The 12267-nt window shown below is 43.4% G+C and overlaps 1 protein-coding gene across 1 annotated transcript in view; it reads left to right on the top strand.

Moving 5' to 3' along the window:
• The first annotated feature begins 8988 nt into the window (after positions 1-8988).
• HMGXB3 (HMG-box containing 3) overlaps positions 8989-12267 on the top strand; it is a 46525-nt gene continuing 43246 nt past the window's right edge. The window contains exons 1-2 of the mRNA XM_081091040.1: positions 8989-9507; positions 12111-12249. Coding sequence (XP_080947166.1) covers positions 12113-12249 — 137 coding nt within the window. The 5' untranslated portion in view covers positions 8989-9507; positions 12111-12112. The remainder of the gene's footprint in view (positions 9508-12110; positions 12250-12267) is intronic.

The raw sequence follows: 12267 nt of genomic DNA on the forward strand, positions 1-12267 counted from the left end.
ACAAATGAAATGAAAACAATCCAATCCAAAATCTATGGGACACAGTGAAAGCAGTCCTGAGAGGGAAGTGCATAGCACTACAGGCCTACCTCAAAAAATAAGAAAAACTTGTAATAAATTACCTAACTCTACAACTTAAAGAATTAGAAAGAGAGCAGCAAGAAATGCCCAGAGTGAGCAGAAGGAAGGAAATAATAAAGATCAGAGCAGAAATAAATGACATAGAGACCAAATAAACAGTACGAAAAATCAATAAAACTAAGAGCTGGTTCTTTGAAAGGATCAACAATATTGATGAATCCCTAGCCAGGCTCAACAAGAAGCAGAGAGACAGGACCCCAATAAACAAAATCAGAAGTGAAAGAGGCAAAATAACAACAGAAGCCTCAGAAATACAAAGGATTGTAAAAAAAAAAAAATACTATGAACAACTCTATTCCAACAAACTGGTCAACCTAGAAGAAATTGACATATTCCTAGAAAAATACAACCTTCCAAAACTCAATCAGGAAGAATCAAAAAATCTGAATAGGCCGATAACTATGGAGGAAATTGAAGCAGTCATCAAAAAACTTCCAGCAAACAAAAGCCCTGGGCCAGATAGCTTCACAGCGGAGTTTTACTGAACATTTAAAGAACTAAAACCTATCCTCCTCAGACTAGTCCAAAAAATTCAAGAGGAAGGAACACTTCCAAGCTCTTTCTATGAAGCCAACATTATCCTAATCCCAAAACCATAAAGACACTACAAAGAAAGAGAATTAAAAGCCAATGTTTCTGATGAATATAGATGCTAAAATCCTCAACAAAATTCTAGCAAATTGGATCCAGCATTACATTAGAAAGATCATACACGTATGACCAAGTGGGATTTACTCCAGGGTGCTAGGACAGTACAATATCCACAATTCAATAAACATGGTATATCACATAAACAAACAGATAAGAATCATGCCCTAGCCAGTTTGGCTCAGTGGATAGAGCGTAGGCCTGCAAACTGAAAGGTCCCAGGTTTGATTCCGGTCAAGGGCACATGCCTGGGTTGTGGGCTCGATCCCCAGTGGGAGACTTGCAGGAGGCAGCTGATCCATGATTCTCTCTCATCATGGATATTTCTCTCTCTCTCTCCCTCTTCCTTCTTCTCTGAAATCAATAAAAATATTTTTAAAAAATCTTCAATGAATCATCTTGAAAAAAAAAAAGAATCACATAGTCATATCAGTTGATGCAGAAAAAGCATTTGACAAAATCCAATATCCTATCTTGATAAAAACCCTCAGCAAAGTGGGAATATAGGTATCATATCTCAACATAATAACAGCCTTATATGACACAACTACAGCCAACATAATACTCAATGGCAAAAACTAAAACCATTTCCCCTAAGAACAGGAACAAGACAGGGATGCCCACTTTCACCAATCCTGTTCAACATAGTACTGGAAGTGCTAGCCATAGCAATTAAACAAGAAGAAGAAATAAAAGGTATCCAAATTGGAAAAGAAGTAAAACTGTCATTATTCACAGATGACATGACACTGTACATAGAAAATCCTAAAGACTCCATAAAAAAACTATTAGACCTAATAAATGAATTTGGCAATGTAGCAAGATACAAAATTAACACTCAGAAATCAATGGCTTTTTTATACACCAATAATGAACTTACAGAAAGAGAGATTTTAAAAAATCCCATTTACCAATGGAGATACCTATGAATAAACTTAACTAAGGAGGTAAAAGACCTGTACAGTGGGGCCTTGACTTACGAGTGTCCCAACTAACGAGTTTTTTGAGATACGAGCTGCCTCTCGGCCAATTTTTTGCTTTGAGTTGCGAGCTAAAATTCGGGTTACGAGCCAGCTTCAGATACCCCACCGCTAGTTGGCACAGCGAACGTCACAGTGAACGCCACAACATCAGCCCAGCATCATGTGTCTCACTCATTCACTTTAAATGGTTAGCTCTTAGTTGAAGCATCAGTGTTGTGCTCGCAGTTATTTTGCAAAACTTCGTTTTTTCAACCATGGATCTGAAGAAAGTAAGTGCGAAGGACAGTGCTGAGAAGAAGAAGTGGATGATGTGCATTGAATTAAAGAAAGAAATTATCGAAAAACATGACCAAGGTGCGCATGTAATCAACTTGGCGAAGCAGTACGAGCGTAGCACTTCTACGATCTGCACCATACTGAAGCAGAAGGGTGTCGATACAGGCTACAACTCCAGCCAAGGGCGTTAAAATAATTTCTAAACAGCGGACATCTATCCATGAAAATATGGAGAGCTGTTAATGGTGTGGTTAACGGAGAAGCAGCTCTCAGGAGATACCGTGATGAAGGCTATAATCTGCGAGAAGGCACGAGCTATTTACGCTGATTTGCTGCAGCAGACCCCAGGCCCTTCAATGGAGGAGGCATCGGGCGAGCCGTTTAAAGCCAGTCGGGGCTGGTTCGAAAATTTTAAAAAGAGGACCGGCATTCACTCCGTTGTCAGACATGGTGAGGAGGTTATCTCTATAAGTGAGATAAAGGAATTGTTGGGAATGTGGGAGAAACTTTCAGACTTTATTCAAAAGAAACACCCAGAAAAAATTGCAACTGGGCGTGCGATGGAGCTATTTAATGACACTTGCCTAACTCATTTCAGAAATATTCTGAAAGGGAGGATAAAACAGATCTCATTGAACAGGTTTTTATCGAAAACTCCTGTAGATGAAAGTGATGAAAGCGTGGCAAAAAGGGCAAAAATCAGCAAATAAGGTTCAGTTATTCAGTTATTCAGTTCAGCCTTTCTCCTCCAACTCCATCAGCATCTTTAAGTCGTTTAATCTCCAAGGCAAATGCTGTACATTAAACTTAATAAAACAAGTTTATTGCACTACAGTGTATTGTTCAGTATTGTGTTTTTATACAATATTCGTCATTTTAAAATACATTTTTCTTATTTAAAAACATTTAACAAAACAATTGCAGTGTTTTTTTGGGTGTCCAGAATGGATTAATGGCATTTCAATTCATTGTAATGGTGAAAATTGATTTGACATACAAGTAATTTGAGTTATGAGCTCCGTCACGGAACGAATTAAACTCGTAAGTCAAGGCCCCACTGTATTTGGAAAACTACAAGACACTGAAAAAAGAGATAGAGGAAGACATAAACAAATGGAAGAATATACCATATTCATGGATTGGTAGAATCAACATCATTAAAATGTCCAGACTACCTAAAGCAATCTATAGATTCAATGCGATCCTCATTAAAATACCAACAGCATATTTTACAGAACAAGCTCTCCAAAAATTCATATGGAATAAAAAAAGACCTTGAATAGCCACAGAAATCCTGAGAAGAACAAAGTAGGAGGGATCTCAGTACCAGATATCAAGCTATATTATAAGCCACTGTCCTCAAAACTGCCTGGTACTGGCACAGGAACAGACATATAGACCAATGGAACAGAACAGAGAACCCAGAAATTGACCCAAGCCAGTATGCTCAATTAATATTAGGAGGCAAAAGCATACAATGGAGTCAAAACAGTCTCTTCAATAAATGGTGTTGGGAAAATTGGATAGATACATGCAAAAAAATAAAAAATAAAAAAATAAACTTGACCACCAACTTACACTATACACAAACATAAACTCAAAATGGATAAAGGACTTAAATGTAAGGTGGGAAACCATAAAAATCTTAGAGGAAACCACAGACACCAAAATCTCAGACATATGTTGTAGCAATACCTTCACCAATATAGCACCTAGGGTAACGGAAATTAAAGAGAAAATAAACAAATGGGACTACATCAAAATAAAAAGCTTCTGCACAGCAAAAGAAATCATCAACAAAACAATAAGAAGACTTACTGCATGGGAGAACATATATGCCAATGTTATCTCTGATAAGGGCCTAATCTCCAAAATTTACAGGGAACTCATACAACTTAACAAGAGGAAGATAAACAATCCAATTAAAAAATGGGCAAAGGACACTTTCCGAAAGAAGACATACAGAAGGCCAAGAGACATATGAAAAATTGCTCAAAGTCACTAATCATCCAAGAGATGCAAATCGAAATGACAATGAGGTACCATCTCACACTTGTCAGAATGGATATCATCAACAAATCAACACACAACAAGTGCTGGCAAGGATATAGAGAAAAAGGAAGCCTCATGCACTGTTGGTGGGAATGCAGACTGGTGCAGCCACTGTGGAAAACAGTGTGGAGTTTCCTCAAAAATTAAAAATGGAAATCCCATTTGACCCAGTAATCCCACTTCCATGTTCGTAGCAGCACAATTTACAATTGCTAAGATTTGGAAACAGCCTGAGTGCCCATCAGCACATGAGTGAATTAGAAAACTGTGGTACATCTACACAATGGAATACTATGCTGCTGTGAAAAAGAAGGAACTCTTACCATTTGCAATAGCATGGATGGACCTGGAGAGCATTATGCTAAGCAAAATAAGCCAGTCGGAGAAAGATAAATACCACATGATCTCACTCATTTGTAGACTATAATGAATAACATAAAATGATGAACAATAATAGAGACAGAGAAGCATTGAACTGACTGTCAAATCTCAGAGGGAAGGCAGGGGTGGGGGGTGAGTGGGGTGTAAGAGATCAACCAAAGAACTTGTATGCATACATATAAGTATTACCAATAGACACAGACACTACAGGGGTGAGGACATGTGCTGGGGGGTGGGAGTGGCTGGGGAGAGGTCAATGGGGAAAAAAATAATATTGTAATAGGTATGTATGTACAGGCCGGGGTGGGGGGGATACTTGAAATATCAGGGGGACCACTCTGTAAAGTATATGATTGTCTAATCACTATGTTGTACACCTGAAACTAATACAGAATAATATTGAATGTGGGAAAAAAATAAAAACATCCCCATTTTGCCAAAAAAAGAAAATCAAACCAAAAATTACTTTTTTGAGACTTAAATAAAAAAAGTCCTCAAGTGGAGTTAATGAGACCAGAGGGGCAGGGAGAAGCCAGAGAGGGCATGACAAAGACAGAAGATTAAAAAGGATTAATAACCTCTCAGTTTAAAAAACAATGCATCAAACAAAACCCTAATGCCCAGTAGAATCAAAGGTTTAGCCAATGTAAACCTGACTGCAAAAGCTCTCTTTTGGATATCATTTCCATCTACTGGGCTCTAATTCATATGATAGGTGAAATGAGTTAAGAATGTCAGTTATTTTTTAAAGCAAATTTAAGCATATATTTACTGAATACTACTAATGCAAAGCACTTAGACACCTTTAATACTAAAATCTTGTGTGTATAAATGGAGACTCCTGCAATGATGTTCATTGGAAGGAAACAGTTTAACTTTATATATTAGAATTCTTCATTATCAAAGAACATGCTATAACCTGGATTAGAATAATATATTAGGCAATGATATTCATAGAAACTTTCTGCAAATTCTTCTAAATAGAGGAAACACTACCTTATCTCCAAGTCACTTTCTAGTAGAATCAATGCTTCATACAAATTAAAAAGGTGGCTTTGCATATTACAGGTATGTATCAATGTATACACAAGTGTTTATTGAAGTACCTGTGATGTGCCCAGCACTGTATTAGACACCATTAAGGTCACAAAAGACTAACTGACTCCTGCTCTCATGGAGCTTTCAGTCTAGATCAGCAGTTCTCAACCTGTGGGTAGCGACCCCTTTGGTGGTCGAACGACCCTTTCACAGGGGTCGCCTAAGACCATCCTGCTTATCAGATATTTACATTACGATTCATAACAGTAGCAACATTACAGTTATGAAGTAGCAACGAAAATAATTTTATGGTTGGGTCACAACAGGAGGAACTGTATTTAAAGGGCCAGAAGGTTGAGAACCACTGGAGATAAAGAGCCACAGAACATTGATAAAACATTTAAGCGCTTAACTGAGTGGTAGAGACAAAAAGTGCTGAGGAATTGAGGGAAAGAAGGGTAAAGTAAGTACTAGAATCTCAAGAATGCTGGAAGAAAGAGGACTCATATTCTTTAAGAATGTGTGGCCTAGCTTGGTAGAGAGACGGACCGGGCAGCCTGGCAAAGGCAAACTCAATGGAGTGAAAGGAAATAAACACGATCCAGCTGTAGCGGTTTTGGTAATTGCTTGCTTAGACCTTTTATCATGAGACTCCTCAAAGGACAAGAAAAACTGTTGTGGCATTATGCTGACTGCCTCTTCTGAGGAATGGCTTCTACCACCACCTCCACACATCTATCTATTCATGGCATCCTCTATGTGTTAAGTATTGTGTTCGATGCCAGCCATACAGAAATGGAGTATAGTGCCCACCTTTGAGGAGCTTACCAGGGAAAAAGAGAAGACAAAACTGAAGTGTATGGAATGCTATCAGAAAGGTTACAAAGTACTATGACTAGAGCAGCTGTGGGCAAACTACGGCCCATGGGCCGGATCCGGCCCGTTTGAAATGAATAAAACTAAAAAAAAAAAAGACCGTACCCTTTTATGTAATGATGTTTACTTTGAATTTATATTAGGTCACACAAACACTCCATCCATGCTTTTGTTCCAGCCCTCCGGTCCAGTGTAAGAACCCATTGTGGCCCTCGAGTCAAAAAGTTTGCCCACCGCTGGACTAGGGCATAGAAGTAGGGATGATCAACTGGGTAAGGATATTTCCTTCATGAGATAGAAGGAAATATATGTAAAGGCAATGAAGTACTATAGAAAAAAATAAGTCCTTGAACACAAAAATCACAGAAAGGTCTAAAAAGGAATTTAGGTTGATAATGGGACAATTAGAGGCCCTTATGAGTTAATTTTTAAAAATGATATGACAGAGTTGTACTTTACAAAGAGTCCTTTGGTTGCAAAGTGGAGAACCTAATGGGTAAAGTCCAGTTTCCTAAGAAGTGGCGCTAAATCTAAAGGCTAGTCTAGCAGGCCACGTAGAGTTTGGAATGTTCATTTGAGTCCACAGGATCTTCAGCAAGAAGAAAGATGACTGCTGTGTGAAAAATAGAACTGAAGGTGTCACGGAAAAAGCAGGGAGACCCGTTAGAAGGCTGCTGCAGGAGACCAGATGTGGGATAATGCTGGCTTGGATTAGAGTAATTGTGGAGATGGGAGGAAGTAGTCATTTCAGGGCTATGTTTTTGCAGATCTTGCTGATGGACTAGATGTGAAGTGCATGAGTCAGGGATAACGCCCAGATTTCTGGCTTGAGCACTGAGCGATCCAGTGGATGGTGGTGCCACTTACTGAGACGAGAACCAGTTATTGAGGATCTACTTCATAAACATAATTTGTTATTTTACATGCTTAGTGCAGCTTATGGTACATGTGGCAGGATTGGAATTCAACCCCAGGTAAGGCTCACCAGTGTTCTTAATACTATAGAGTGTTATATAGCTTGTTCTGGGAATTGACATGGACAGAGAATGAAGCAAGAGGCAAACCAAAGTGTTGCATGTCCAAAACCAAGAAATTTGATTTATAGTCTAAGTGAACAAAAAGACTCTGGAGGGTTGTTATTTTTTTTTAAAAAAAAATATTTTTTTATTGATTTTTCAGAGAGGAAGGGAGAGGGACAGACAGCCAGAAACATCGATGAGAGAGAAGCATCGACCAGCTGCCTCCTGCACATCCCCCACTGGGGACATGCCCACAACCAAGGTACATGCCCTTGACTGGAATCAAACCCAGGACCCTCCAGTCCGCAGGCTGACGTTCTATCCACTGAGCCAAACCGGTCAGGGCTCTGGAGGGTTTTAAGCAGGGAGTGGCTAATCAGATTACAGTGCAAAAAGCTCAGTCTGGCTATCGTGTGGAGAATAGAGTGTAGAGGGACAAGAGGGAGGTGGGAAGAAATTGCATCAGTCCAGGCAGGAAGGCTATGATGGTGACTAGGAGAAGGTTGGGTGACAGTGGTAGCTAGACAAGAGTAGGCATTTTGGAAACACATTTGCAAGACAGCGATGGTAGTGGGTGGGTGGAAGTGGAAGAGGGCATAGAGGGCATAAATGGTGTTGGAGAAAAATAAAATCTATACAAATAAAAGGGTAATATGCTAATTAGACCGGGAGACCTTCCGGACAAAGCCATGGTGGCGGGCCAAGGCAGAGGCGGTTAGGGACAATCAGGCCAGGAGGGGAGGGCAGTTGGGGGTGATCAGGCCAGCGGGGAGGGGGACAGTTGGGGGCGAGCAGGCTGGTAGGCAGAGTGGTTAGGGGCGAACAGGCAGGCAGGCAGGCAGGCAGGCGAGCGGTTAGGAGCCAGCGGTCCCGGATTATGAGAGGGATGTCCGACTGCCGGTTTAGGCCTGATCCCTGTGGGCAGTCGGACATCCCCCAAGGGGTCCCAGATTGGAGAGGGTGCAGGCCGGGCTAAGTGACGACCCCCCCCACTAACTCCCCCCCCCACACACACACACACGAATTTCATGCACCGGGCCACTAGTAAATATATTAAAAAGATAGTGAGGAACGTGCAGGGACTTGTACAAATGTGGGACAATCATCTGTGACATGGGCGGGAAAGGACAGTACAATCCACATCTGATTCCGGAGCCTCCCCATAGGGTCCTTCAGTTCAGTTTGAAGCACTCCAGGAAACTCACAACCGTAACTGTGCGGGGAGCGGGGACAGGGCCGCAGTGAGGAGGACGGCTTGGTGCAACACTAAGGAGAACCCTATCCTGAAGGAGCCGGGACTGACTGAGGAGTGAAGTGGAGCCTTGAATCCTTCACTCTCGGCACAGCCTCGCCCCAGTTACCTGAAAGCCCTACGTCAATGCCTGGGGGCCGGGCAGCAGGGACCTCCCACAGCGGGCGACCGTAGCTTCCTCCTCCTTCCAGAACTTCCGGCCGGAAGCAGTCCGTCCGCGTTAGCGGTCCCCTCTACATCTATTAGCAGTTCCTGTGGGCCCGCCCCTCAGCTGGGGCTGGACTGCTGCGCTTGCGCAAGGGGTGCACGCAAGCACTCCGGTGGCCGCTTCCGGTGCGCCGCGAGGGCCGCCGGGACGGGTCTCCCAGGCGATTCGAGGTTACTGTTGCTGCTACTGCTGCTGCTACTGCTACAGCTGCTGTCGCCCCCAGCGCCGACCGGGTGCCGCGGCGACGCCCGCGTTTCTGCTGTCTTCCTCGGGCTCCCCGGGGCCTGACCCCGGGGCCCTCTGCAGGCGTCGCTGAAGAGCCTGCGGAGTAACCTGTGCTCCCACACCTGCCCTCCAAGACCTCCTATCGCGACTCGGAGGCGGAGGAGCAGCGAAAGGGGCTGTCGCGACTCCGCGCCGTGTGTCGCCGGGCGGGGCCGCGGGGCCTGGGCTCCTCCAGCCCCCGGGATGCGCGCGCGAGCCCTCGCCTCCACTTCCTTGTTGCCACTGTCACGACTGGAGCCGCCTCTCGCCGACAGCGGGGAGCGCGAGGGCGCGGGCCAGCCCGCTCGTCGAGCCCCCGGGCCGGGTGCCTCCGGGAATGTGAGCCGCGCGGCGTCCACGCTCCTCGGGGTAAGTCCCGCCCTTGAGCGCCGCGCTGCACCGCGCGGCGACCGGCGAGGCGACCTCGAGCTGGGTGGGGTGGCTCCGGTGCCCCGTGCCTTCTGCAGAGCAGGAGCTGTGAGCCGTGGTCTCCTGCATTCGCATTCGGTACCTTTGGGGTATGTGGGACGCAGAGAGGGGAAGGAACTCATCCAGAGTCAAACCGTGCCCATGGCTGAGCCGTCAGCGCTGTCGCACGAGGTTGGGAGGAGGGTGTGATGGGGCAGTGGAAGTGTTTCGCAAATTTCAAGGACTGCCCGTAACTCTGCTTTGCAGGTGAGAAAACTGAGCCTTAGAGTAAGTAGATTGCCCAAGGTCATAGAGCCCTGCGGGCGCTGTTAAAATGTGTAACTGAAATTAGAGTCCTGTTTTTCTGCCCTTCCAAGCCCTTGGTTTTAACCTTTATATTGTCCTGCATTTTTTGGGGGGGTGGGGGTGGGTGGGGAGGCATTGCTGTACTGAGGCCTAGGATCTGGGTGCTACAACCCTATGTGATCTCTTGCAATTATTGCTTTTCTCTGCAAGACTCTGCAGGGCTGAGAAATCAGTTAAGGGCAAAAAAATACGGTACCCACATAGCCCTGATTTGAACTCTAGCTTCCCTTACCCATTGAAGGCACTGGCCTCTTACTTACCCAGCCAAATTGCGGGTTATGTTCTCTTTCACTATGACAGACAGTGTGTAGGTGTGTGTGTGTGTTTTATAATGAGGAGGGAAATAATTTAGAGATGACACAGAACTAGAAATAACTTTGGGAATAGAATAATGTGTTCTTATCCTAGAGGATATCTTTAAAATTATAGGAGAAATATTTTTTTGTCTGTATTTTCTACGAAAGAGGTTTTTAGCTTTCACAACATTCTCAAAGGGGTTCTTGCCTCCCGAAAAGTTAGGAGCCATTGATTCTTTATGTCTCACGTGAGGAACAAACTGAAATTTACGGTTTGTCAGAGATGACATAGTTAGAGCTCTGGACGTGGATCCAGGTCTCCTGACTCAACATGCTGTGCTGTCTTTCTCATTATACCCCAGATGGTGCTTATCATTTGCGTAGGGAGGGCTAAATGAGATGTGAGTGGGCTTGGTAATGCACAGATCAGCCCTGGGTTTACTAGCACAACTCCTTCTTCCCAGAATCCTAAATTCTCTGCAAAAATTGACAGATTTTTAGGAGCAAGAATGTTATTTCTTTCTCATAAAATGCACTTGGTTTTTGGGAACCTTTCTGCCTCCAAGGATTGAGTCTCGTGGGTGAAACTCCAACTTAGAATGTAGTAGCCACAGCTAACTCATTACGCTGTTGTATGTCTTTCTTTCACCAGGAAAAGCTGTTGGTAGATTTTCTGTTTCTTAGACCAGTGGCAGAAAGCTAATGTTGGTCTGTCAGATTACTCTTTACACCGGTGCTACCCAATGCCGTACCTACTATTTAAGTTAATTACAATTAAAACAAGATTAATTCCTTAATCATACCCACTATATTCCGGATGGTCATTAGCCATAAGTGGCTACCATATTGGAGAGCACAAATAATAGGACATTTCTGTCATCGCAGAAGGTCTGTTGAACTGTGCTGGTTTAGAGGGTTGCCAGTGGAGGTGGGGAGCAGTGTAGTATAATGAAAGAAGGCCTAGATAATTGGGTTTTTGAATTGAAAAAAAAAAAAATCTGTCATGCAAGTCCTATTTGCTAGGGTGGCCTTGGGCAGGTCGATACCACCTTGGCCAAAGATTATTCATCTTTCATAATGAACCCTTTCTTTTGTACAGCAGTCGACTATTCTCAGATAGGATTGTAGCTATGATGTCCTTGAGCCTTGCCAGTAAAAATCTGTAGTAAGGTGGGTGAGATATCTTTTTTTATCCATGAGAACTGAACCTGCAGCTAAAGGACTCGCCCGAAGTCACACAAGTTGGCAGAGTGGAAAGAAATCTCTCATATACAGTGGGGCCTTGACTTACGAGTTTAATTCGTTCCGAGACCAAGCTCGTTAAGGAGTTCCTTAACTCAAATTTCTCTATCAACTCAATGCAAAAAATCAGCCGGGAGATAGCTGGTATCTCAAAAAACTCGTTAGTCAGGACATTCGTAAGTCAAGGCCCCACTGTATAGGCACTTACTGCATGTTTGAATGACTGACTGAGTGAATTAAGCAGTTTGCTTAAGTTGATGAAGCATGAGGAAGGGAACTTCTGACTCCTGGCCACGTATTCTTTTTACCTGTTACTATATGGGATTCTTATAACGAGGCACTAAAATCTTTGAGCCGAAGCCTTACTGTGAGTATCCCATCAGTGAAAGGGCTAAGTTAGTGTTCCCACATTTGTCTGGTCAAAGGACTTATCTGGGGCGCTCGTTAAGCATGCAAATTTTCATACCCTCTAGAGATTCTGATTCAGCAGGCCAGGGGGAATCCTGAAATCTGTATCTAATAAGCACCCCCCAGGAATTTCTTAGACCTACTGAGTTTGGGAAATGACTCAGCCTTAAGGCCCTGGCAGAGCTAAGGAGTCATTTGCTGTTCCCTTTAAGGTGGATTCTTGAAACATATTTGTGTTTGACTGTCTCCTAGCCATGGATTCATCATATGATGGTACTGAGGTAACTGTTGTGATGGAGGAAATTGAGGAATCCTACTGTTACACCTCCCCTGGGCCACCCAAGAAGAAGAAAAAGTATAAAATACATGGAGAAAAAGCCAAGAAACCCAGGTTAGTCAACATGTTTTG

Source organism: Myotis nattereri, assembly GCF_964212035.1.
Source record: "Myotis nattereri genome assembly, chromosome: 5".
NCBI lineage: Eukaryota > Metazoa > Chordata > Mammalia > Chiroptera > Vespertilionidae > Myotis > Myotis nattereri.